The sequence below is a fragment of the Chironomus tepperi genome, unplaced genomic scaffold (genome assembly GCF_022539635.2).
Source record: "Chironomus tepperi strain 1889 unplaced genomic scaffold, CSIRO-AGI_Ctep_v1 contig_445, whole genome shotgun sequence".
In the NCBI taxonomy this organism is placed as follows: Eukaryota; Metazoa; Arthropoda; class Insecta; order Diptera; family Chironomidae; genus Chironomus; species Chironomus tepperi.
In genome coordinates, this window is record NW_027226567.1 from 7,080,357 (window position 1) to 7,096,741 (window position 16,385).

General features: G+C 31.2%; 3 protein-coding genes across 3 annotated transcripts; 2 read left to right on the top strand and 1 right to left on the bottom strand.

Moving 5' to 3' along the window:
• The first annotated feature begins 966 nt into the window (after positions 1–966).
• On the top strand, positions 967–2,392 carry LOC139098125 (proline-rich protein PRCC). Its single transcript, XM_070650249.1, has 2 exons — positions 967–2,096; positions 2,166–2,392. Exons 1-2 carry the CDS (start codon positions 1,044–1,046, stop codon positions 2,304–2,306), a joined length of 1,194 nt encoding a protein of 397 aa, XP_070506350.1. The 5' UTR covers positions 967–1,043; the 3' UTR covers positions 2,307–2,392.
• A 4,179-nt stretch (positions 2,393–6,571) lies between these two features.
• LOC139098036 (actin, muscle-like) lies at positions 6,572–8,962 on the top strand. Its single transcript, XM_070650149.1, has 2 exons — positions 6,572–6,729; positions 7,427–8,962. The coding sequence occupies exon 2, from the start codon at positions 7,453–7,455 to the stop codon at positions 8,581–8,583; it is 1,131 nt and encodes a 376-aa protein (XP_070506250.1). The 5' UTR covers positions 6,572–6,729; positions 7,427–7,452; the 3' UTR covers positions 8,584–8,962.
• On the bottom strand, positions 8,315–16,159 carry LOC139098521 (uncharacterized). The gene is made up of 10 exons (XM_070650752.1): positions 16,003–16,159; positions 15,772–15,941; positions 14,922–15,586; positions 14,208–14,861; positions 14,033–14,146; positions 12,938–13,050; positions 12,715–12,884; positions 11,997–12,658; positions 11,282–11,938; positions 8,315–11,225 (listed from the first exon to the last, which is right to left on the bottom strand). Exons 1-10 carry the CDS (start codon positions 16,095–16,097, stop codon positions 11,109–11,111), a joined length of 3,417 nt encoding a protein of 1,138 aa, XP_070506853.1. The 5' UTR covers positions 16,098–16,159; the 3' UTR covers positions 8,315–11,108.
• Positions 16,160–16,385: the final 226 nt, after the last annotated feature.

A 16,385-nucleotide genomic window follows, 5' to 3' on the forward strand; every position in this document is an offset into this window, starting at 1 on the left:
CGAAAACACGTTTATAAATCAGATCTGAGATTTTTTTCTCGTTTCTTCCATTTTTATTTTATTTTTGTTAATTTTTATTTAATTTTCTTTCCTAAACTCATGAAAAAGAATTTAAAAATTGTTTTTAAAAATTCAATTCAAATTGTTTTAATTTTTAATTTAAAAGTTTGATTTTTGAAATTTTAAAACTTTGATTTTGAAAAATTAAAAATTTGATTTTAAAAGTTGAAAACTTAATTATAAAAATTTAAAAGTTTGATTTTGAAAATTTAAAAGTTTGTTTTTTATAAAATTAAAATTTTTTTCTTTCAAATTTGTTTTCAAAAAATAAAAAAAATTAAAAATTTTAAAAGAACTTTTTAAAACAATTTAAAATGTTTTAAATTTTACAGTTCAGAAAACCTTTTTTCTTAACTTCTCCATCCAAATTTAAAAACTTTTTTAAATTTTTTTTCATGAGTAAATATTTAAAAACATTTAAAATTTTATTTACACGAATCAATATTAAAAATAATTCCAGATTATAGGATTATATAGACTATATTATAAATATACGAAGAATTTTTAATCATTAGAAAATAAAATTTATTGAGAAACAAACACCATCCATGAGGTAGTATTAAAGAAAAAATTGTTTATGAAAATGTTTTTTTGTTAATTTTTTAATTTTTTTACTCAATAAAATGCACAATTTTCGTATTTCTCAAGAAAACTTGCTGTTTGACTTTTCCATTTTCTATTTAATTTTCAGCTAATTTGAATTTTCTTCTTAATTTGTTTTTCATTTTCAGATTTTTTTCATTTTCACTTCGTGTTAAAGCTTTTTTTCAGATTTAAAAGTTCTTTTATTTAAATCTTAGGATTAAATTTAAATCGAAAGCTCATTTTCTTGTAACGGTTTTGAAATTTTTGAATTTAAAAGCTCGCGAAAATTACCAAACAAGCAATCCATGTAAATGATGTGATTGTTTTGTTTACAAAATATTGTTTAAAATTGCTGAAAATATATTTTATTAAATTTTAGCCATTTAAACTAATTCAAGATGCTTTCACTGGTAAATTATGGAGCAAGTGATAGCGAGGATAACATCTCAGATGAAGAGGAAGTCGTTATTGCTTCAAAAGTTCAGCAAAATGGTAACAATAAGAATTTAGAGGACAATACAGAAGATACAGAAGACCTCAATGATGCATTGGAATCGACATCAATCATTAATTTACCTCAACCAGTCAAGACTAGATCCAATCAAATAATCGAAGAAGATGATGATGAATTTTTACATAAAAAGGAAGTGCCAGAAATTGCACCGCCACCACCAGCACCAAAAGCAGTCAAACAGAAAGTCAAGATTACGATTCCAAAATTGTCAGACTTTAAGGATGAAGAAGATGAAAAGGATTTAGGTCCAAAATATCCAACAGCATCAAATAGAAAGACGGGATTACTTAATTTACTGCCTAAACCAGCACATAGCTCAGCTCCTATTAATAAACCATCGATTCCAGTTCCATCAAAACCACCACAAGTAGTACAGAAAAATGTCTCACAAGATATTAAACCACAGACATCAATATCAGACAGTTCATCAAACCCACAAGACAGTAAAAAGAAAATCGGATTTATTCCATATGCTCTTATGGATCATAAAAAAACCGCAGACGAGAGTAAAAAGTCAAGTAAAAAGAAATCACAAGATAGTGACGATAGTGATGAGGAAGCAGGAAGCTCATTCTTTTCATTTAATACTAAAGATGAGGATCTTCCGAAAGTTAGTGAAGATGAGATTAAGGCAATGATTAATAAGGAAGCAAATCGACTCGAAGAGAGGAAAAAGCAGGCAGAACAATCAGAAGAAATTCAGTATGAGGAACAAGATTATTCACAACAATATTATCAAGAGCAACAACAGTCAAGTATAGATGAAGATGCAATGAAGGCACTTGTCGGTGGATCAAAAGCAAAACGACTTAAATTAAATGACATTCAAATTGTAGACTTGTCAGATCGCGATGTATTGCCTGACAAAGAAGAATGGTCACGAAAGAATTTAGCAGGCGAAACAAGCTATCTGGCTACAGGAAGGATTGATGACAAAGTATGGCAAATTTTCTTATTTTTTTACAATCATTTTAATTACCCAAATGTCTTGTTACTCTATTTTTAGGGACCATCAGCACTTGCAAAGAGAAAACATCAAATTTCCTATTTATCGGTGCGTGCCGAGAAAAATATGGCAGAGCTTGAGGCAATGTGGGCTGCAAATCGTCAAAGTAATCGTGAGGGCAGAAGCAAATATGGATTTTAAGCATGCACATTTGCTATTAATACATGATTTAAGATAGAGACTCAATTCCAATAAATAAATATAAAATTGTTCATAAATTTTAAGAATGATAGTTGGAAAATATCATTTATTATCCACTTAAAGCTACCCGACCTCTTGAAAAAATTATTACAGGCACCCTTAAAGACGAAAATTCGTCATCGAAAATTGGCAAAAATGACTGAGCATCGATTATTATTTGCCTCATCAAATTTTATTAATTGCTTTCACTCGACATGAAAAATAATTTTTGAGAGGCGAGCATTATTTATATTTTTAGCGTATTTTTCCGTCCAACAATGTGCAGTTCAGCACTCAGTTTTTGCATCATGTACGATCTCGCTAATTAGACCTGATAATCTTTATGGTTTCTGTTTACGATTCACATCCTGTGCATTAATTAAATTATATAACTTTATAGTTACTCGGTAAATTCCATTCCCAAAGGAAAATCAGAAAAGACGTTAAGTTATTTGAGTTTTGAAAGGAGGTTCAAATTTGAAGGGTCTTAAACTACGTTTTCTATTGTTGAAAAATTTGACTTTTTAAAAACCGGTAAAATTTGAAATTTTGGAAGCAGTTGAAATTCAAATTTTCAAAAACCGATCAAGTTTGAGGGGTTTTTAGCTATGTTTTCTATGATTTTTTGAAACCTTTTTGATTTAATTTTTACCGTTATAACTTGAATTTTTTAACCCGTTATAATTAGATATTTTGAGACTATTATAATTTGAATTTTTGAAAACTGTTATAATTTGAATTTTTGAAAACCGTTAAAACTCAAATCTCAAAAAACCGTTAGAATGCCATTTTATAAGAATCATTACATAAGCACAATGAACCAGAGATGCGTCTTTTTTTCTAAGCAATTAATAATAGAAAAATTTTACTAGTCCTATATTCATGCCTAGAAAACAACATTTTTTTTTGTACAAAATGATAAAATATCTTTTCATTTTTCTTCTTCTGTTCCTTCACACATATTCATTTTTCTTAACTTTCTATCTTATATGAAATAAAGACGAATGGAAACATCCTCTAACATATGTCTAAAAATAATTCTGCGGAGAAAATAAGATGCAATGAATTCTTCTCTCATAATAATTATTATTGAAATCGCTATTTTTGAAAAAAAAAAAAAAAAAAAACACAAAAAAAAACTCGATGTGTGTGCCTAACTTGTGCTGATGATCTGTTTTTGTTATGATGTTAGAAATTGTATATATTTATGTCCCAATCAATTCACTCGTCTCACACAACATTAGTCACATACATACATTGTGTGCCTAATTAAACAATAGATGATATTAATGACTAGCTATTGTTGTTGAAAACATTCCGCGAGGCACACTCACTTTACATAGCTATACAAATTAAAATTTATGACGTGATGATGTGTTACACTTGAATCTAGCTTCGGATTCTTTTTTTTTTTTGTAAAGCAAGCGAAAAAATTGTAGATGAAAAAAAAAAGTAAATTAAATAAAAGAGGGAAAAAAACACAAGAAATTAACGATGATGTCATTCATGTGGGAACTTCGAGTTTTTTCATTCAAAATATCCTTTTTTGTCCTCATCGCATGACTCTTTCTTAAATGATTTGCGGTTGTAGCGTATTTCATATTGCAGCTGCTACGATCGTGCATACCTTTTGTCTCCATCTATGGACACTAGTTGAATGCTCAAGAATTTTTCATGTTTTTCATCAATTTTCACGAGAATTTTTGTGTGGGAAATGATCAGAAGTAGTAGGCTTGTCGTTTGTTTACTAGTTTCCACCTTAGCAATCATCATGTTCAATCTTCTAGAAAAAGTATTGGCGAATATTAGAAGTTGAAAAAACATGAAAATTTTCAATGTTTTTTTTTTTCTTTTAATTTAAAAAATTTTGTTTAAACAAAAAAAAAAATATTCGATAGAAGCTTCTTGTGCAATAATGTTCATGCTAAAGACATAAACCAGCATTAATTTATTATCGAATAAAATGCCAGACTGAATATTCCAACTTTATATTTTCTCCTTGCCTTGAAGAAAAGCCATCAAATTTATTCATCTTATCAAAAAAAAAAACAAATTCTCAATTTTTATATTTTCAACTGTGATATATGACTGAAGCTCTGCGTAATTACTCTATGAATAGATGCGAGCTAATCAACTGAGAAAGACCCCATTTGCATTTTATTTTTATCAGAGACAAGAAAGGAAAATTGGCGGGAAAAATGTTGATGTGAAAATTATTGACAAAAACTGCTAATTTAATGTCATTAACTTAATGATCTTTAAGACTTAGTTTTGGCAGGCGGTTGTTCTTTATGGATTACTTGTTGTTTTTCTTGGTATTAATAGAAAAATATAGGATTTTATCATCAAAATGGATGTGAAGATTTGCTTATAAGAAATCTATTGATGTATTGACTCTGAAACTGATGGAAATGATGAGAATTGTTGAGATCTTTTTGAATTTCCTTTAATTTCTGTCAAAATTCTATTAAAATGAAGAATTTAAATCTGTAACGGTCGAAAAATATTTGAAAACAACATGAATTCAATGACTGCGATGGATGAGAACAGACGTATTTGAGCGGAAGGTCTTTCGTAGCATACTTAGATCAAAAAAGGAAGGAGCCTTTTTTCCGAAGCGGTAGCTACACAGAAATATATCCGATCTTTAACCAGAGCTTAAAGTCGACTCGAATTTTATACGGAGTCAAGTCGACTTAATTCAGCTTTTTAATACAAAATTATAGTAGACTATGAGTTTTGTGTTTTACGAAGTTGATATTGTACAAAAGCCAAAAATCAACAGGTTCCAATGGAGAGGAAACATTGTCAGGAGACTTAATGAATTTCCCGTTAATAAAGTCTTTTTGTCTGATGAAATGATAAGTTGAAATAGATTATTAATCGCAGTGCCTCCAGGCTGGACTCTTCAAACATTACATTTCAAGTTTGATTTTGTAATGTTAGCTGCTGTTCATAGAGACAGCGTTGATTTTGGTATTGACAACCAGCAAAGGCCAGGACCAGAGTTGCGATGACAGGTACCTGTCACAGATAGAGATGACAGGTTCTGTCAAAAGATGACCTTTCACAGGTGATGGCCTGTCGAGAGGCGAAATTTTTCTGCCTGTCACAGGCGCGACCTGTCACATGTGTCACCTGTCAGGCCTGTGACAGATGGACTGTTTCTGTTGACCTGTCACAGATTGAAACTCTGGTTAGGACCAACTTCAGAAGCTAATTTGGAGAGGCCATGGATCACAGTTGATCTTTACGCTAGCGAAATAACCTAAAAAGAGAGTATGAATTCAAAATTTGAAAATCCGTTGCAATTTCAAAAAACAATTAACCGTTAAAAATTTATAAAAAAAACTTTGAAAATTCACAAAAATGTGCATGAAGCATGGAAAGTGAGAAAAGTAATGTGAAGAAGAAAGTTTAATTTAAGCGAAATTTTTCAACACAAAATAAATAACGTTTGCTGATGGACGAGGTCAAAAATGTTCTTTAATCATCCACCTACGGTGACTTTCCAACTTGTGTTCATCTCTCCTGCGAATTTTTTTACACACACGAATCACTACGAATGCAATTTGAATTATCTAAATTCCATAAAAAAAACTCAAGTGAGTGCCAAGTGAGATTTTGTTGTTTTTCTTTTAATTCCAACACGTTCAAACATACAGCAAAAAAATAAGAAAATTTGAGATGAAAAACGGAAAAATCCATCTATGGTTAAACAAAACATGAAAAAAATAATTTTTTTTTCTTTCTCTTCTCTTTTATTTTCATCAGAAATGCGAACCACCTGACGTGAAATGAAAATGAGAAGAAAAAAATCTTTCGTAACAAACACCAACGATCGAGTCAAAGCCAGAATGTTAATGAAGCATGGAAAAGAGATCGTGTTTCTACACGAGTATAAACATTCAAATGCAATGGATAAAATCCCGTTCTTATGCATGTATTTGTTCCTGTTCATCCAAACAGTTTTTTTTTTCTTTCTTCTTTTTATCTATTTTGGCAGTGTTTACATTTTCATTTTTCCTACTCGCCGTTTTTTTCTCACACGTGCAATAGATTCACTGACACCAGCGATTCTTTCACTAACGATCGCTCACAACAAGAAAAGAAAAATTAATTTACATTAAACGTTTTTTTTTTCTTTTCTTTTCTTTTGTGAGATTGTGGATGTGCCGGAAAAATGAAGAAAAATCTTATTTGACTTACTACAACTAAAAAATTGTGTACAAGAAGAATACTTTAAAAAAAAAAAATCCAACTCCAACGCTCATCTCTGAAACTCACTATAAATTCGAGTGTAAGGAACGAAAGCTGTTTAGTTAAAGTGCACAGATCGTTGGAGTATTCCAATTTGGTGGCAACAAATTTCTTGTAGTGAAAGGTTCGTGGATTATTATTATTAATTATTTACTTCTATTAAGTGACAATTAAGTGATTCATCAAGACTCAAACAGGATATATTAAGATAGTTAGAATTAGGATAGTTTTGAATTTATTTTAAAAGGATTCAAAAAAGATCCAGTAAAGAAATTAAATGAAATTAGGAATAAATCCAGAAGAAAAAAAATATGAAAAAAATTAGAGACTGAATGGATAGATATATCATGACCATATAAGGCAATGAATTAAAGGAATAAATTGCAAGTGAATAGTTAAAGCTAGTGAAACTTAATTTGTGAATTGATGAATCACCCAAAATTGATAGAATATGAAAGAGATAGAGACTGAAAAAAAGCCACTTGAAGCTGTTTATAGACCCGATAATATTTTCTCAATTTTCCCCTGTCTATTTTTGGACAATTTGATTCAATCAAGAAAGTCTGATAAAAAAAAAATTGAAAGGAACCGATGAGGGAAAATTGAGAAGGCGGAAAGAATTAAAAATAATTCGTGTATGACTAATTTTGGATATTTTCTTGTTTCTTTTCTTCCTCCCCCATTTCACATCGCTACCTGTCTATCTAAAATTGACTGCTGACTGATTGGCTTTTCTTCATCAATATCTCTTGTGACAACCTGAACAAAAAAAATTAAAAAAATGAATAATAAATTGAAAAAATTGTCTGTAAATTCAACAGAAAAAACTAATTAAAATCCAATCAAAATGTGTGATGATGATGTTGCTGCATTAGTCGTTGACAATGGCTCAGGTATGTGCAAGGCCGGTTTCGCCGGAGATGATGCACCACGTGCCGTCTTTCCATCAATTGTCGGTCGCCCACGTCATCAAGGTGTCATGGTCGGTATGGGACAAAAGGACTCATATGTTGGAGATGAAGCCCAAAGCAAGAGAGGTATCCTCACTTTGAAATACCCAATTGAACACGGTATCATCACCAACTGGGATGATATGGAAAAGATCTGGCATCACACTTTCTACAATGAACTCCGTGTTGCACCAGAAGAACACCCAGTTCTCCTCACAGAAGCCCCATTGAACCCAAAGGCTAACCGTGAGAAGATGACACAAATCATGTTTGAAACATTCAACTCACCAGCCATGTATGTTGCCATCCAAGCTGTTCTCTCATTGTACGCCTCAGGTCGTACCACCGGTATTGTCTTGGACTCTGGTGATGGTGTCTCACACACAGTTCCAATCTATGAAGGTTATGCTCTCCCACATGCCATCCTCCGTCTTGACTTGGCTGGTCGCGATTTGACTGACTACTTGATGAAGATCCTCACCGAACGTGGTTACTCATTCGTCACAACAGCTGAACGTGAAATTGTCCGTGACATCAAGGAAAAATTGTGCTATGTTGCATTGGACTTTGAACAAGAAATGGCCACCGCTGCTGCATCAACCTCACTCGAAAAATCATATGAATTGCCCGATGGACAAGTCATCACAATCGGTAATGAACGTTTCCGTTGCCCAGAATCACTCTTCCAACCATCATTCTTGGGTATGGAATCATGCGGTATTCATGAAACAGTCTACAACTCAATCATGAAGTGCGACGTTGATATCCGTAAGGACTTGTATGCCAACAATGTTCTCTCAGGAGGTACCACAATGTACCCAGGTATTGCTGATCGTATGCAAAAGGAAATGACAGCTCTTGCCCCATCAACCATTAAGATCAAGATCATTGCCCCACCAGAACGTAAATACTCCGTCTGGATCGGAGGTTCAATCTTGGCTTCACTCTCCACCTTCCAACAAATGTGGATCTCAAAGGAAGAATACGACGAATCCGGCCCAGGAATTGTCCACCGCAAGTGCTTCTAAATTATTCTCTCAAACCAGATACCAAAAAAACAAAACAAAAAATCATCTTCTACATTTTTTTATAATAATAATAATAATGTAATTAACATCAACAAACATGAACATCAACAACCGTCTGCACACCATAAAAACAACAACACCAATCAAACAAAAAAACAAGATAAAAACAGAACGTTTCGTCTTTCTTTCTATTCACCAAACGTTTCAGTTATCATTCATCTAATTTACATCTATTATTATTATTATTATTATGCTTAATTCTTAATTTATTATTTAATTTCATTTGTCAATACTTTTGATTTTAAAAAGAAACTCTTTTATAAATTAATTATATTACATTATATTTGATAATGAAACGAGAAGAACAACACAAAAGAAATTTGCATTCATTTTTATTACTTATTGTTAAGAGACTGTTTATATTTTTTTTTCGTTTTGAAAAAGAGGAATTAAAATGATAAGATTCTATTTGAAAAATTGAAAATATAAACAATTGCAAGACATTAATTATTTCGAATGGCGCCTAAAATGGTAACATACACTACACTGCATCACACCCACCTGCGAAATGTATATACACACAGTTCACATCCCATTCATATTTTTTCTTCTCCTCATCAACATCATCATAGTGTCTCTCATGTCTTCTTCCTTTATGACATTTTCATTTTTAGCTTAATTTTACGCCGCTTGATTTTTCGCCTCGGTTGCTTTGGTTTTTGATCTTTTCTTAGTTTTTTGCAGCATACAATTATACTTGAGTGGATCTCTTTAAAAGTATTGTTGTCTACGTATGTGTCAAGTAGCTATCGCATCTGGATTTTTTGCTTCACCCTCAACGACGTTATGTGGGTCATCAATTTCTATTTTACAGATGCCACAAGACAATCTTTAGATTTTTAAGATTTCTTTACAGAAATTTAACCTTTAAATTTGTTATTAATAATTCATTAATTCAATCAGTATGTTAAAATTGATGCAAATGCGCATCAAGCACACAATTCAGTAACCTTTGAAGCCAGTTTTTCTTTGAAGTAAGTGAAATGGAAAGTTAAATTTTTTTCAATTTTCTCGTTTCTTCCTTCAAAAACTAAAAATATCGCATAACAAGAAATTCTCTTATTTTTCTTTTTATTTTGAAAAATATAATATAATTGAGAAGTTTATCCAACGGACACGAATGTTATTTTTCATCATAGAGAGCTGGTGCGTGCTTAAATAGTTAGCATGTAGGAGGCATATTATTACCCTTTATTTTATTTTCAATTAAAATGATCTTGAGAAAAATTTCAAAAATTTTTTTGCTGCTGCTGCTGCTTGTCTATTTGTCGCAATCTTTAGGTAGGAATTAGTTTTAATGCTTTTTCCCAGGGACAAAAATTTAATGAAATTTTAATAGATTTTCTATACGTTAACTCTCAAATTTAATTTTATGATTAGAAACCTTACAATTGTTTTTAAAGCCAATCAAATGTTTCATATGAGAAAAAATTGTATGGTTTTCAAATTTTCTTTCAATTTTTAGCGAATTTTCCTCAATACAAAGATTGCTATTGTTGAATACATGCTGTGACTCTTTTTAGTATCCTTCATTCTTTTTATACTATTTGGCTGACCTTGTTGTTGTCGTTATTTTGAAAAATATTGCAAATTGATTTCAGCGCAGTTCTTTAAGAACCGATTGAAAGATTTGACAAAACTCCACACTCAGTAGGCTCACAGTTTATAGTGGGATCAGAATCACTCCTTTGATGAAGCTTTTGTCAGCTTTTTGTCTCCAGCCTTCAAAGGGTGGCTTTGAGCGGCGTTTCTACTGCATATGATTTGAATCACAAGAACCGATTACAATTTGTATGAAATGTTATACTTCACAAGTGTCAGCAGGAAAAAAAGTTTTAGCGAACCGGTTTTGACTGCAAATGTTTATTTAAATTTTAAAATGCCGTTAATTTTTAAAAATGCTACAGGACTGCGCATCGACTAAAAAGATTCCAATGCACTTTTACTGATCGATTCTTCTTTATAAACCACAAGTGTTTCTTTCTTCCTTTACTTTCGACAGAGCCAGATGAAAAACACACATTTCTATATAAACTACATAATTGAGACGCATATAAACATACACTCGCTTCCAAAAATATCCCCACAATCTGATCTTTTTCATCTAATACAGAAATATGAGATCATGATATAAAAGTGGATTATTAATTATTTAAATTTCACGAAAAGTTTTGTTCCAGATTTTCTTCTTATTATTTTTTGTCATTGCCTGTTTGTTTTTTTTTTGCTCTCGTAGCTTAAACTGTTTTTCACAGCAGCGTTGGTAGTCAGAAAGAATGTACACATGAGCATCGCATAAATTTAGTTTACGATCAACAAAGTTGTTGCCTTGTTTTTGATATTTCTTGGAAATTTATGAATGAAGTTCACTCGATGTGGAGACTTTCACCTTGCCTTTATTTTAAGATTTAAGGCATGAAATTAGATAAAAATATTTACATTAAAATACATTAAAAATTCATGCTCTATGCGTAATATCGGTATTGTGCTAAATCAGTAAGAATCTCGGATGTGTTGAAAGGTTTATTGATGTGTTTATGGAACAGATTATGAAACAAGACACCGTCAAAGTTGAGAACTTTCTGTGAATGGGAAATTAATTTTTAACATATTTTCTATCAATTTTTAATAATTTTACCTTTAGTTCCTTTAGTCCGGTAACTTCTAAGGATCTTGTTGCATAAAAATGACATTTTGAAAACAGAATCGAAATGGTAAATGCTCGTGGATGCAAAATTTCTGGAGCTTTCAAGTTTTCGGGCACAGCTTTGTCTTGAACTTGTTTTATTGATAATAAAATTATGTCAGCTTCGATGACGTCAATAAATCCTTCATTAACCATAAATGTTAATGCCAAAATATCAAGAAGTATATTTATTGGAATCGACTCTAAATTGACGTCGTTCAATTTTTCTTCACTTATTAACCATTTTAATAAATCAATTCTAGTTTTGTCATGTTCTGGATGTTGTGATCGATCGAAAAGTTCAGTCAATTGAGGAACCTTACATGTTGGAATGGCTTTGTCGACCTTAAATGAAGTATATTCAGCATCGTTAAAGGACATCTTTGAGACAATTTTGTAGTTTTGAAGTGGATTGTCATTAAGGATTATTCCAATATGCTTGCTGAACAACTTATTAATGCTTTCGAAATAGTTGTCTGATCTTGTAACGTCAAAAAAGTTCAATGTAAAGGTTTGTGGAATGTGCTTTAAAATCATAAACGAAAAGTTTAGTCTATTTTCACGAAGAAAAATTTCTGTTGGATCGGTAAGTTTTGGAACTTTAAAGTTCTAGAAAAAAGGATGGAAGTTAATATGTGGACGTTATACCCTTATTTAAAATACCTACAATATCATAAAACTCAATGCTGTCCTTGATTTTCTTAACATAAGAATCATAGTTGCTGCGGAAAATAGCATATGCTATCAAGGAATGCATATTCCGGCTCATAACCAACTGACGTTCTTTTATATATTGAGCAATTGCTGGGAATCTTAAAGCAGGATTGTTTCGTTGATGGATTAATGACTTGTGAAAGCGGAATGTGTCATCGTACGAGATAACATCATTTCCATGAAGTGTTGATAATATCACAAGTTCCTTATCATTCAATTTCAGAGTTTTTCTAAGAGCTACTCTGCTGTATTCCTTAGTATCAAGTGTTTCTTGATTTAAATCACGAATTGAAAAGTATCTCCAGTTGCCAGGAAAAATAAGAAAGTCAGAATCATCAGCTAAAATAGCCAGAACTCTCGGATTTTCACATGCAAATTTAGCCATTTCTAAGTCGCATTCTCTGTCCATTCCATATATCAAAGTTCCATAAAGTTTAGCTACATGTTTAACAAGTTTTAAATGAGAAGTTGGTGACATCAGGTCCTGGTCCTTTGAAATAATTTCCTTTAATGGATGTCTTTCATTAATTTTATCCATTACACTTTGTAATTTTTCATATTGGCTGTTTTGCTTTTCCATCCATTTTGGCAGCTTAACTTCTGTCACGGGACCGTCTTAAATGAAAAAAAATTAATAACATGTGTGTGCCTTAAAACTCACAATATCTTACCACTGAAGAAGATTAGTACTGCAATTTGACTCAACTTTTTAAGGAACTTTTCAAGCTTCTCATAAACAATATTATGCCTTATTCCACAAAAAATCTCATAAGGATCAGTCACCAGTGGTCTCAGTAATCCATGAAGATCAATCAAAAGTATTGGACGAGCTTCATTCTCCCTAGAAGTTATTTTTAGTCGAATGCAGTCATAAATAAAAATTTAATTATTTACCTGCTAAACTGCTCACATTCGTCATGCAATGACACGTCTATATAGCCATTCGGCACGTATTTCTGAATAAAAGTTTGAAGTTGTCTTATACCCATTTCACTTAATTTATTAAACTGATAAAGAAAATAATAATAATATTATTCTTGGAAATTACTGACTTTAAATCCAATTTAATCTCTTGACTCACACTTTATTTTTAACTAATTTAATCCAGTGACAGAAGTGCGACTTAACTCAATTTAATACACTCAACAAATGCTTTAAGTACTTAAATCAATAAAACTCTCAAGATGATCAAATATAGTCGAAACTTGCTTGTACGACAAATCAATTCGTTTTAAAAGATACAGACCTTTTGCTTAAAAATTTTATGAATTTTTGTAGATTTACGCTTTTCAATAGCTAGCTGAATCGAGACTGATAAGAACAATAACTTTTATTTAATTCATTCAGCACTTAACTTGTTTAAATTTAATACATTGATGAATGTAATGTAAAAATGGAATTAGATTCTGTGTAATTATCTACATGCACAATCAAGTCACACTTAGTTTATAATGCAATTGAATAATCGGCTGAAGTCTGTTACACGGGGGGCCAATATATGAAATTTTCGAATTTACAATCATGGTTTTGGTAAATTATATTGTGTCGAATGCCGCAAAGTAATTCCTTCTTATCTTTTATCGTTGGCTGCAACAATCCTTGAAAATCAATCAAGAGAATTGGAGTTTCATTGTTTTGAGTGAAAATTTAATTATTTTTGTAAAAAGAAAAATTCATAAATAAAAAATCAAGTTACCTTCTGAATTTTTCACATTCCTCGTGCAACGATACTTCTGTGTATCCATCTGGAACGTACTTTTGCACATATGTTGGTAGCTGTCTAATTCCCATTGAGAATTTAATTAAATTAACTAGCAGCCTAAACTTAGAAAAATTAAACACGTTGTTCAAAAAATCAGTGAAAATTTCAAAAATATTGAATTTGAATTATTGAAAGCCGTTTTTTTTTTAAATATTGTAATCGAGTTTAAAATAATTATAACTATTTTATTAACAAATTATAAAAATTTTTACAGAAAAAACAACTTAATTGTAATAACGATGTTTTGTGTAATCTCCAAGTAAAAATGACATGTTAAATGGTTGGTTTAGACACATTAAGTATAGATTATGGAAGAGCACCCCATCAAAATTGTTGATTTTCTATAAAGTTAAAAAATATATTTCATCTTGTTACGGAATTAAAATAAATTAAGTATCATACCAAAAGATTTTTCAGACCAGTCACTTCTAAGCTCCTCGACAAAGTTGTATAAAACTTTGAAAATAAAAATGATATGAAAAATGCTCTAGGATGAAGATAGTCAGGTGTTGTAAGATTTTCAGGTACAATATCAATTTCCACATGCTTAATTGTCAACAATATAATGTCAGCCTCAAAAGGTGAAATAAATCCCATAGACACTATATAAACTAGCACCAAAATATCTGAGAAAATATTCTTTGGAATCGCCATCAAGTCGACATTTCTTAAATTATCTTCACTTATTAACCATTTGAGAAGATCAAATCGAATTTTATCATGTTGTGGATATTGTGATCGCTTTAAAAGCTCCATTAACGGTGGTTGAACTATTGTTGGTATTATTGGATTAAGATAAATTGATCGAAAAGTGTCATCGTGTGACATCTTACATCGTACTTCATATCCTTTTAATTGCTCATATCTCAAAACTATTCCAATCTGCTTTCGAAAGATATTGCTTACTGTGTCAAAATAATTGCTGTATTCACGTAGATCCACGAATTGAACAGTAAAAGTCTTTGGCGTATACTTTAAGACTGAAAATGTAAAGTCGTAAAGCATGTTCATGCAGTATTTGTTCATTTCTCCTTGAATTTCTGCTATTTCGAAATCCTATAAAATAAAATTAATTATAATTTGTTTAAGTGCAGGTGTATCATATCAAATACATACGATGCTATAAAATTCAAAACTTTCTCTGACTTTTTGGACATTCGATTGACTGTTATTTCCATATATCAAGCGTGCAACATCTCTGTACAAATTTCGACTTTTAAGTATATTAGAATCTTTAATAAAATCGGTCATGGCAGTGAATCGTAAAGCAGGATTATTTCGTTGTTGGATTAGTGATTTATGAAACCGAAATGTGTCATCAAATCGAATAACGTCATTTCCGTTAAGTGTAGATAGTAAAATAAGTTCCATGTCATTCAACTGTAAGTTATCTCGAAGAGCAAATCTATTATATTCCATTGTATGCAGTGTTTCTTGATTCATTTCACGAAGTGAAAAGTATCTCCAGTTGCCAGGATAAATAAGAAAGTCAGAATCATCAGCTAAAATAGCCAGAACTCTCGGGTTTTCACATGCAAATTTAGCCATTTCTGAGTCACATTCTCGAGTTATACTAATCTTAAATGTTCCATACTTCATTGCTAGCTGCTCGGTAATTATTAAATGGGATGTCACTGATGGTAAGTCTCTTTCAGAGGAGTTAATGATATCATCTAGTGATAGATTCTGATTAATTTTATCTATTATCATTGTTGACCGAATATAGCGTTCATTTTGTCGTCTCGTCCATTCTGCCACCTTGACATCATTCACAGGACCATCTTCAATTAAATTTTAATTAGGTACTAAAGGAATTTATTCAGTATTCACGCATAACAGGCAATGAGCGTACTCACAGCTGTGAATGTGCTTTTAAGTAAGTTCTTAAGAGTATCTTTTAACGGTACATCCTATTGCTCACACTTACAACAAACATACTCTTTGCCTGCTAATATTCAGCACAAACCTTCGTAAAAGATCAGCTCAGCAACGTGACTTAATTTTTGCAACAACTTCTCAAGTGACTTGTAAATCTCATTATGTCTAAGGCCGCAAAGTAACTCTTTTTTATTGGTTACCATTGGTCCTAATAATCCCATCAAATCAATCACAAGAATTGGATGTAAATTATTTTTGCTGAAAATTATTTGAAGATTTCAATAAAATTTAATATTTTCGCGCAATTTTCATGATTTACCGTTTAAATGCTTCACATTCGTCATGTATAGATACTTCGATATAGCCATTTGGTACATGATGCTGTATAAAAGTTTGTAACTGTCTTACACCCATATCAAATAAGTATTTTTGTTATGATTTATTTACATTTGTTGCTGAAGTTGTAGAATTTTTGTAAAAAATTGTTGTAGAAGATATTTTCTTGTAAATTGAGCAACTTGAGTCATCAAAATAGCAACAAAACGAGTATAAAAGAATTCTGTTAGGCACTGCTAGTTACGCATTATTTATTTCAGGTGTAAAAAGAGAAAAAGTTGTGAAATTAAACAATATTTTATTTTTTTGAGCTTTTAACGGTTTTTTAAAATTTAAAAGCGTAGGATTTTTCTGTAATTGATCGAT